This window comes from Echinops telfairi, unplaced genomic scaffold (assembly GCF_000313985.2).
Source record: "Echinops telfairi isolate 266 unplaced genomic scaffold, ASM31398v2 ScPeMD7_3;HRSCAF=10, whole genome shotgun sequence".
Taxonomy (NCBI): domain Eukaryota; kingdom Metazoa; phylum Chordata; class Mammalia; order Afrosoricida; family Tenrecidae; genus Echinops; species Echinops telfairi.
This window is the reverse complement of record NW_022103899.1, coordinates 14,157,551-14,168,785: the sequence shown is the minus strand read 5'-3', so window position 1 is coordinate 14,168,785 and position 11,235 is coordinate 14,157,551. Positions and strand designations below refer to the sequence as shown.

The 11,235-nt window shown below is 34.5% G+C and overlaps 1 protein-coding gene across 9 annotated transcripts in view; it reads right to left on the bottom strand.

The window, feature by feature from the left end:
- Window positions 1-521: 521 nt before the first annotated feature.
- Window positions 522-11,235, bottom strand: part of GULP1 (GULP PTB domain containing engulfment adaptor 1) — a 210,103-nt gene continuing 199,389 nt past the window's right edge. For 6 of the 9 annotated variants that reach the window (XM_045295179.1, XM_045295178.1, XM_045295182.1 and 3 more), the window contains 2 exons: window positions 9,066-9,160; window positions 522-2,776 (listed from right to left, as the gene is read on the bottom strand). In XM_045295179.1, the coding sequence (XP_045151114.1) occupies window positions 2,705-2,776; window positions 9,066-9,160 (167 nt within the window). In that variant the 3' untranslated portion in view covers window positions 522-2,704. Of the gene's footprint in view, window positions 2,777-7,338; window positions 7,350-9,065; window positions 9,161-11,235 lie in introns of all 9 variants that reach the window. The other 3 variants (XM_045295183.1, XM_004701482.2, XM_045295200.1) reach the window with 1 other exon arrangement.

Below are 11,235 nucleotides of genomic sequence, written 5' to 3'. Positions count from 1 at the left end.
ATCCCATCATCTTTGATTAACTATGTCCTTCAGTGAACTTACTAGACGCCTTACCCATTAAGCCGTGTCAGTCAAACAGTGAGATTAATTTTCTCGAATGAAGTGAAATTGTTCATCAACTAACGTGTGTTTTTATAATAGACTGTACTTCGAAATCCTACCATAAAGTCTATTTTTAATACCATCAGCCAAGCCATTGTTTGCTAGACTAAATTAAGGTCCCTTAATTTTGGAAAGAGATATTTACAGATTGCAGTTCTTGTGCGGATGCTCCTGGTGAAAGAAACCAGATGAGGACCTTCTCACCATTAGAATCAAATCCACCGTTTGCCGAACTGAATAATATTTGCTTATAAAGCTGATATTTGTGTGGACTGTAAGACGTGAATATTTCTTTCTTTGTTCGTTCTTTGTCTCTCTCTGTGCTTCGTTTGGTTCAAATTTTTCAACCAGAAAAGCTTTCTATGTAGTTAGTTTCAGAGGATCTAAATTAGAATTTTTTAAATGAGTAAACTATACAATTGAATTTATTTAAAAACATTTATTTTTCAGCAAAATTAAACACATCATTGAGATTACATAGAAATACAATTTTCAACCAGATCCTCATAAAAAAAGCACTGGGGAAATAACTTCATAATTAATGGCTGATTATGTACTATTTAATCATGCTAGAAGCAGAGCTGATTACCATTAAAAACTGGTAATGAAACATATCTCGTGTGTGCAAATACCATCTTAGTACTCTATTGTGTTACCATCGGTAATAAATGGCCCCTAAATATATGCTGATTATGTCATTTTTTTTAAGTACAATAAAAATACAAATTCTATCTGTTTAAAAAAAGCCATTGATATGGCTTCTAAACATCCTCATTGTACAAATTCCAAAATACTATATGACAAACAAAATTATAAAGACTCTTCTTTGTGAAACATATCCCAAACTCACTGGGTCTCTATGGAGCAGAGTTGAACTGCTCCATTAGTTTCTATGGCTGGACCATCACGGAAGCAGACTGCCACATCTTTCTCCCAGGGGAAGGCTGGTGGGTTTCACCTGCTAATTTTTCAGTTAACGCTTGAAAACTTCATCACTATGGCTAGTTAGAGTATACAAAAATCTTTATGAATTAAATATAGACTAACAAGGAAATGCATACAAGCAGGGCATTTGTTCTACTGTAGGTAACTGTGAAGGGGGAATATCACTATATTGGCAAAATAAAAGCTACCCTCTAGTGCGGATACATCATACCAGATGACAGAAAACAAACAAGAAGGCTTATATACAGCATAAAACAGCTTGGATATATACACAAATAAACTATTGTGTAAGGATATTTGATTTATTTTACTACCTTGTAGTAGTAAAATACTACTTTACTACTACCTAAATGTACCTTGAAGAAATTATCACTTGAAACATTTTTCCATGAATATAGAAAATTCTACTTTTGAGGGTTGTCCTCAATATAAGACCGCCTTTTCATGAATTTACTTTTCTTACAATGTGATGAATCAAATTAGAAATTTTGACCATAATTTTATTTTGAGTAAAAATTAAAGTCTGGGCAAATATAAAGAAAATATATTTCTTAAGAGCATAGTTTATTATCATATAAAACACAAGATGTAAGACAAGTAAAGCAGCAACTGCATTCTTAAGAAAAATAAGATTCTGAATTCAGCACAAGCGCAAATTGTATTTTCTAAATAATATTGATGATTCATAAAGAATAGTTGCCATAGATCTTAAAATATCAAAACTAATGAGGCACCACAAAATAAACTTTGGTGAGGAAATACCTTTATCAAGGGAAGACATGCCAGCGGACAGTCATTACTTAGGGCAGAAAAAGAAATTTTATAAAGTAAATATGGGTACTAGACATTGTAACTACAGATCTTTTCTATTCTTTTTGAAACAAAAACTATCATTTAAGATGATGTTAGATGTAGTAATGAAACTTATCTCCTTAGAAATTCAGATTGGAATGTTTTCAAAATGGAAAATATTCATTTTTCCACAATCTTTACTAATGAAACAAAAACATGTTGACTATAATAATGATAATTAACAATTATACTACATTTACTAATAAACATTCTAAACACAGTTGGTTGCTTTGTGATTGGAATTTATACTCATTCTTGTTAGTATATCCAATAAAAATTAATGACCTGGTGGCATTATTTTCAAAGCTTACATGTTTGAAGGAAGCTATCAACATTTAGAAGATAAAATGATATATATCTAATTAATGGTCATAGGATTGTTTGTTTAAAAATTAAAAATATTTATTCTGGCATTGGTCTACCTCTGCAGGACTTGAAAAGGCATTGAAATATGGCTTTTGAAAAAGCAGTAATATATCAGCAGTCTGGAAAATGAATGAAAATTTCCAAGATGCCAACTGTTTAAAACTCAGATGTATCACAGATATTTGGGTAATTTGCCTTAAATTATCTGAAATTAATTTCCAACAGAAAAAAGAAAGGAACACAATGATTTACTCTACAGTGTATTTTTTTAAAGTTATGAACCAATGGTGAATATGTGGGGAAATTTAACTGAAATAATTTTCAAAAAATTAAAATGTTCAAAAAGATATTGGTACATGTATAATACCTATCATAAGGTAACAACAATACATATGCATATTAAAAATGTAACATGAGTCAGAATATCTTGTCCTTGACATCAACACTTGCTGTCTAATGGGTCGAGACCAAATACTGTGCCTTCAAGTGTTAGTCCCATTTTGAACCCCTCCTGCAAAAGAGAGTGGGTGGCAGCATTACAATAAGAAATGAGCCCACATATTAAAGTAAACATCCATAAATAAAAACAATATACACAAGTTGAAATCTCCATGCTTTAATCAACTAAAAATAATTATACATCAACTGTTTGCTTACTAACTTACTGCACACATATATTCCCAGCCTGTTTTACAACCATTCACATGTCAGTGTTCTAAATACATGTAAGCTTTGCATGTACACAAGACAAAAGAAAATTGGAATATATAGAATTAAGTAGTCTCATGACTTAAACACTTCTACTTTCATAAAGCTTGTATACTAATCATTCTTCTACACTGCAAATCTGTTGGGTTTCAAGATTAATTTGCATTAAATAGCATGAGCATACCTAGACCTCAACTTGATTGACTGTCAAATTGCATATGTCCTTTATGGCTGCTACTGTACACAGTCTGGTAAAACACTTTTAGTAAATGCAATGCTATATAGCTTATATGGAACACTGAAAAATGATTCTTAAATTATTTATAGAAAATTATGAAAAGCCAGTTAATGTTACGTTTACTGTCACACACACACACACACACACACACACACACACACACACAAAACCAATTTTTTCTGATCTTGATAATATCCCATGTCTCATCTAGAACTTTTGGAACTGACAACTTTTATGATGGAGTTCTTCTAATTGTCTTGCTACTGCTTGTAGTTGACAAAGTACTTTGACTCCTCCTCTCACCACTGTGTTTTACAAGAAAGTACCCCCCAAAAAAACGGGGAGAAAAAAAGTGCCACTGGGTGGAGCTTTCATAGTATGGGCACCCCACCCCTCTGGGCCGCTAGGTGAGCATTGAGCAATGTGGGACAAAAAGGGTCTAATTTGTGGCAGTCGGACAACTGGTCTCGCTGCCACCACAATGCACTTGCTCACGCGGTCATCTCATTGTGCCAGTGTTAGGCAAAAAACAGCATGCCTCTCTTGCCCCACACATCTTACTCACTTGACCTTACTATGTATGACTTCTTTTTGTTTCCATAAACAAAGAGGGACTTGAAAAGACAGCAATTTGATTACATAGAAGAGTGAAGAAAGAAACAAGGTAGGTGCTATCAGCCATTCAAACAGACGAGTTTGAAAAATGTTTCCAAGAATGGAATCACAGATTTGACAAATGTATTAAGTGTAATGGAGAGTACTTTGAAGGTGATAAGGTTGTTTTGTAAACAATTTTAAATACATAATTTTGAAAAAATTCCGGATTGGGGTGTTACCCCCTGGTATTAGATGCTTCTGGAAGTTAAATCCTCTTTGAATTATTGCAGAAAGTACACAGCTGCCATGAAAATCTCAGGCCTGCATCTTAAATTTTTGAATTAAAAGTTAGTAGCAAAGAATTTCATGTTCTTAACTTCAAGCTTTCTTTTGTGTGTGTGTGTGTAAGACAAAAATCTGTGTCTTTTGGGGTCTTATCATCTCCCCATATCCTACATCACATCTACCCACAAGTTTATACGTACTGGACTACTAAGAGGCAGAAAGCACAGACACATATTAATCAGTGGAACTGGAAATCACATTTCATATTTCCTGAAAGAAGTAGTGTGCCAGTGCCATGTGTGTTTGTTTGTGTATGTTCTACCTTTGATTATACATTGAGCCGACAACCACAAAACCAACAGTTCAAATCTACCAGCGACTCCACAGGGGAAAGCTGAGGCCGTCGACTTTTGTGAAGATTTAGTCTTGGAAATCAAAAGGGCAGTTCTACAGTGTCCTAAAGGGTCAGAATTGACTGGATGGCAGGGAGTGAGTGAATGAACGGAACAGAAACTTTGTTGAGGGAGGTGATTTGCTGGTTGAGTTAGCAATGTGACGCATTATTGTCTAATTATATTTCACCTTTCCCTAAAGAGAAAAAAATGTCTCTTAAAGCGAATGCTTTGCTCTCCATTTGTAGGTTTTATTTAATTAGACTAATGCTAATGCCTTCACTTCAATAAGAGTTCATTGTGCATGTTAGCATTTCCCCAAATCACATTCATTCAGAACAGGTATTATTAGGAATCTAATTTATACTTATTTCATCAAGCAATAGAGGATTTTGAAACTGAGCTGCACATTTTATCTAATATTAATGTTCCAAGAGTGCTCTCCATTATGTCTACAGCACAAAAACTATATAACAATGACAAGGATCTACATGTGACTTCCTCCCTGGGGGATGGACGCCAGAAAAGTGGGTGAAGGGAGACATCGGACAGGGCAAGATATGACAAAATAATAATTTATAAATTATCAAGGGCTCATGAGGGAGGGGGGAGCGGGGAGGGAGGGGGAAAAATTAGGACCTGATGCCAAGGGCTTAAGTGGAGAGTAAATGTTTTGAGAATGATGAGGGCAATGAATGTACAAATGTGCTTTACACAATTGATGTACTACTCTGATAGCTATTATTTATCAATACACTGTCAGTATTTGAAAAGAATAGCAATCAAAATGAAATAGGTTGCAATTACTATTTCAAAATTAAAAAATGTTTTTTAATTTTTTACGAACAAAATCCCCATTTTGGTTTTCTAAGGATCCACTCAGATCCCCTTAGATTAACCCAATTATCCCGATTAGCAAAGACACATTACTAACCAACATCCTGTTCTTGTCTTTTCCCCAAAACACTCATTGTGTAGATCAAAATTTAATGATCTCTGCATCCTTTCAAGGTTTCCTTACCCTCTTATATTTTGAACTTCTGAGTGAAGGTGAGGATTTACTTCTCTTATGTGGTGGTGGAAATTATAACAAATAAAAATCACACAAATAATTGTCTTTTTAATCTACTATAAATAGTATGTTTTTATATAATATATTCACCCAATTACATTTTTAAAGCTTTGAAATAGAATGAATAGAATGTCAAGAAAAGCTTCTCACATGAAATAGCTCTTATCTGAATAGCTCTCATCTAAAAAGATACAATTTTGACACACTCCATTATTTTTCTATAAATTTTTACAACTATTTTAATAATACACAAAGTACTTTATCTTGTGCTTAATTTTATGTGTGTTGTATATTTTCTGAAACACCACATAAGATATTTTATCTTCTTTTTTCATCTCAGTAGATCAAATTTTTGATGCTGAGTTTAATAAAATGAATTTTACTGACTACATTATCCTATTAATTTTAAAATTGTGCATTTACTTCCAGTACTTTACAATTACAAATAAGTTTGAATAGATGCGTCTATATATAGGATTTTTACACCTTTAAACTGCTCTTCTCTCCAAAATGGCTTGTTTAAAATATTTTTATTGCAATTAGAAATGCAAGTAATAAATTATAAAAGGATTATGAAGGGATGAACAAGCCAGTGACTTACTGTACTCATTTCATCAAACTTTTGTTTGTACTGAATACTGAAAATAATCTGCCCAATTAAAATGATATTTACAGTTTTTTAAATAGTGTTTTCTTTAACTGGACATACTACATATATGTTGGCCACTGTGGCCCTCTGTCAACTATTGCCTTTTCGAATATTTATCGATTGCTTATTTCTGAATTATTTATGCATTCGTTTTATTTATGTATTTGTGATCTATTTATACACGTTTAAAGAGCAAAAAAAAAAATCCCGGGAAGATATATGTTGATATTTTATCTGAAAAGGTTCCCTCCAATTCAAAACTTGACAAGTTTTCAATTGCATTTCAAACACCATTTTGAAATTAACTTGGGTCTTTGCTGTGAGATTCAGCTATGCAATGATCTTCTCCCATATTATTAATCAGTACGCTTAACATAACTTAATTCATGATGCTTTCATCCTTCATTGAACTTTCATGCTTCTTTAATTTAATATAGTAAATTATCATATATCACAAGGTATACTTCTGGGCAAAATTATTCTATTTATTTTATCTACCAGTAATATGTATGAGACAATTTAAAATATGTCGAATCAAATGACCACATAATTGATGTCAAATAAATATCAACATTCTTCAACAATTTGTTCTAAAATATGGTCTAACATTTCTGATTAAATTCTTATGAGCATGATGCATTTTTTGAAGTTTCAAACATATTAAGAAATAGCCTTAGTCAAATTTCTCCATAAATTATGAGGTAAAACAAATATCTCACTATGCCAATCATCTCAACAACAGTAATAGACTGGATTATACTTTATTAATTTTTATATGCCAAGATAAAAATAATAGCTAAGTGTGTGTATGAGATTAATTATGCTAGCAAGATAGATAACAGAAATTACCACAGACTTTGGATAAAAAAGTATTACTTTATGTGAGTCAAAATGACCTGGCAAATGAATCATGGACACATAAAATCATGTGATGAAGTATACAGTGAAATACTTACTAAGCCATTAAAAATAACTTCAAAATGTAGATTTTAAAATCTTCTTAAACGCAACTATCTAACATATTCATAGGAAACTACTGTTCAAATATTTATTAAATAAAGCATGCAAATAATATGGTTTTAGCTTTTAAGCGTTATATTTTAAAAAGTTAATACAAAAGTAATATACCAACCATCTCTGACGCTACCCACCATGAAAGCAGAAAAGAATTAGAAAAAAAAAAGACATGAAGATTAGAAGTGGCAAGAAAAAATATCATAGTTCAACATTATTTGACTAACAAATCACTAAATCACTCCTATAAATTGGGTTTCTAAAAATATATGCAAGTAGTGGCACACAAGTTAAGCAGTTAGCTGCTAACTGAAAGTTGGAGGTTTAATTATACCGATTAGCTCTATGGGAGAAAGACCTGGAGCTCTGCTTCAAAAAGATGGTGGTGTGCCATCAAGTTGATTCTAGTCAAACAACAGGAAACCCAATGGGGCAGTCCCATTCTGTCACATAAGTCAAGAATAGACTCAATGGCACTTCACAGCAGTGAAACTTAGAAACTAAGTCTGATGGAAAGCTGCAGCCTACAATCCAGAGAGTGGTGTATACATGAATGTTAGAAGATAAGACTTCAACGATTATTTCTCTCCCCCAGGAAGTGAAGCATAAAGAGACTGAGTGTAGTAATTCAGTCCTAATAAAAGAAGCAATCTCCTTCTCCCTCCTTTCGTGTTTTCACCACAACTTCCAAATCAGTCCCATATAATAGGTCTGTATGGCTGGAGTCTATCATATGTAATTTTTTGATGAAACGTAGGATGAAACAGCTTCATCAAAATACAGGGAATCCAGGGTGGATGAGTCCTGCAGGACCAGTGGTGTGAGTGGTGAAACAGGGAGGGTAAAGGGAGAGTGAGTAGGAAAGAGGGAACCGATTACAGGGAACTATGTGTGACCTCCTCCCTGGGGGCCAGCCGGCCGAAGGGTGGGTGAAGGGAGAGGTCGGACAGGGCAAGATATGACAAAATACCAATTTATAAACTATCAAGGGCTCATGAGGGAGGGGGGAGCGGGGAGGGAGGGGAAAATGAGGACCTGGTGTCGGGAGTTTAAGTGGAGAGAAAATGTTTTGAGAATGATGTACAAATGCGTTTTACACAATTGTTGTGTGTATGGATTGCAATAACAGTTGTATGAGCCCCTAATAAAATGTTTAAAAAAAAAAAAAGAAGTAAAATTGAAACGAGTGTGAAAAAAAATGTTAGGAGTTGATTAAGCATGAAAGATGTCTATGTTCTAGTGCTTATAAGCCTATTAATTTTTGTTCAGTGATTTTGAAATAAATGTCTCCCAATTTCCAAAACAATTCAGAGTTCAAAAATAAGCGAAAGTGAGAGAGCATGAAAATGAGAGAGGGAAAGAGTGAGTAAGAGAGAGAGCCCCAATGGACTACATTCCTAAGCAAGTTGTCTTTGGGTATGTTTTTTTTAGTAAAAGCCCAGAATTTATGAACCACACTTACAATGCTTCTCTTTAGAAAGCATAATTTCACTCTTACAAAGATTTTCCCTCATATACCCATTTGCAATTTAAAGTTCAATACTGGTAATATCAAGTCTTCTAAGTTCAGTGATATTTGAATTTCAGAATTTTAAAATAATGAGCTATCCATTTAGTTTTGTGTAAGAAATGATTGACATTATAAAATGCACCATTAGCATAAACAAAATACCTTATCTGTAACACCTGTAGGAACATTTTTTAAGATTAAATATACATTAATATTTTAATATAAGTTTTTATGATATTGATTTAAGGAAATGGAATTTTTGGCATATGGCATTCTCTTTGTTCCAGAATACAACAATCTAAACCACTCATTAGCAAGTCTATTAAAATAGTCACCTGCATTTCATCTAATTTTGATTGAATATCTGGAGGAAAATCCCCTGCTCCACAATTAAATGGGTCAAACGGTTCTGCTCCAAACAGGTCTCGTTCTAAAAAGAAGAAAATTACTTAGTAAGTAATACTGCACAACATTAGCAGAGGGTAAGTTGGGATGCCAAGGCATGCTTATATAAACAGATGTTTACATTACCAAATGAGCCACTTTCCACTCTTTTACTTTATATTGAGTTTACCTGAGCTCGGAAGAAACAGCAACAAGGAAGCAAAGATCCATTTGATGATTCATTCTGATTTAAATGTGAGTTTGTTAGATCGCTCCCTTGGTTCATTGCCACTGCGGAGGACTTCAGCAGTGCAGCAGACCAGAGGAGAGGGGACATCCTTCCGAGCAGAGGGGAGTGTGCTGCATTCAGCCCCCTTTCAACGCATGCTCTACAGCCCTCTCTGTTGACTTGTAAGTCTGTCTGGATAATATCAGGCAACATTTTTATCTAATCACAACAAAAGGAATTGGATAGTCTCCAGTTCTCTGATGGAATTACACTGCATTACATTTTGTTGCTGGTGTAGCCAAGGCAGACACAGCCTTTGCACCTTCACTTTGAGGTGGCAGGGGTGGGGGTTGCGACTGAAGGCGGCTACCAATTTACGGTACATGGTTGTCATGGTCTAAAGATGAACCATGATTTCTGACAGTAGCAGATTAAGATTTAGGAGAAAGGTTCTTTTCACCTTTTCTTTAAGCTACTTTTCTTAATATAGCTTGAAAACTGGACCTCCTACATTAAGGAAATGTATAAACCTAGAATCAGAGTAACAAAGTTGATTGCAGTTACTGTTTTACATCTCCGTACCCGTCTTCTTGTTAGGAACAGACAAGGGATATAATGGGAGTATACTATGTAGACATGAGGGTGTGGCCTTTTCCCTACTTCACGAAGAACTGGTGCATTTGAACTGGGGTGCTGGTGAAGAACAGTGTAAGTACCATAGACTCCCGAAAGGACAAATCTGTCTTGAAAGAAGGACAGACAGAGTGCTCCTTGGAAGCCAGGATGGTGAGACTTCATCTTATAGACTGGAAATGCTGCAAGACAGACCAGTCCCTGGAGAAGGCCATCAGGCTGGGTAACGGAGAGGCACGGTGAAAAAGAGGAAGCCCCTCAATGAGTTCGACTGACACAGCTGCGACCGTGGCTCAAGCATAAGAACAATTATGAGGAAGATGAAGGGCCACCCAGTATTGTGTTCTTCACACGGTTGCCGAGAGTTGGAACCAGCTAGCAACAATAACAACAACATACGAGGGTATAAATGCTACCCATGTTTATGAAAATATTATGTCATGAATTAAATTCTGTCTCCCCAAAATATGTATTGTAAATCTGAATGCTGGTGATTACAATCCCATTTAGAAATTAGTGGTATTTGCCAAGGGCTTAAGTAGAAAGCAAATGTTTTGAGAATGATGAGGGCAACATACGTACAGATGTGCTTGACATACAATGAATGGATGTATGCATTGTGATGAAAGTTGTATGAGACGCCAAAAAATGATTAAAAAAAAAAAAGAAATTAGTGGTATTTGTCATGTAAAAGAGGTAGGATTAGTGTGGGGGATTGTCTTAAATTAGTCTCTTTGGAGCTATAAAAGGGATAAAACAAGTCAAAGAGCGAGCAGAAATGGAGGAAGATAGATGCCAAGCCAACAGAAAGACAAGGTCTTCCCGAAACGTCTGTGCCCTGACTCCTTGCCTCTTAAACTGTGAGAAAATTCTGTTTATTAAAGCAAGAAGAAACAAAAAACAAAACAACACCACTCTTTCCTTTATATAATATTTATGAAATGGATGTTACATGCTACTAGAAATGCCAGGGAATGGATCAAAGTAATGAAAGAAAGACCAGTCTCTTACCTTATTGAATTTACAGTCAAGCAAGGAACATAACTATTAAGCAAACAAATTAAAGTGCGGTTTATGTTCAGAGTGAAGACACAATATTTGATGGACACAAAAAGCAGGTGGTTAAAAACATGCCTGGGAAACTGCTAGCATTCTCAGGTACCAACACAGAGAGAAACTAACGTAGCAAACATGTAGGCATTTGTTTTATTTATATACTAGATAATGAAAAAGGAATGAATAAATAAATGTAAGATCCC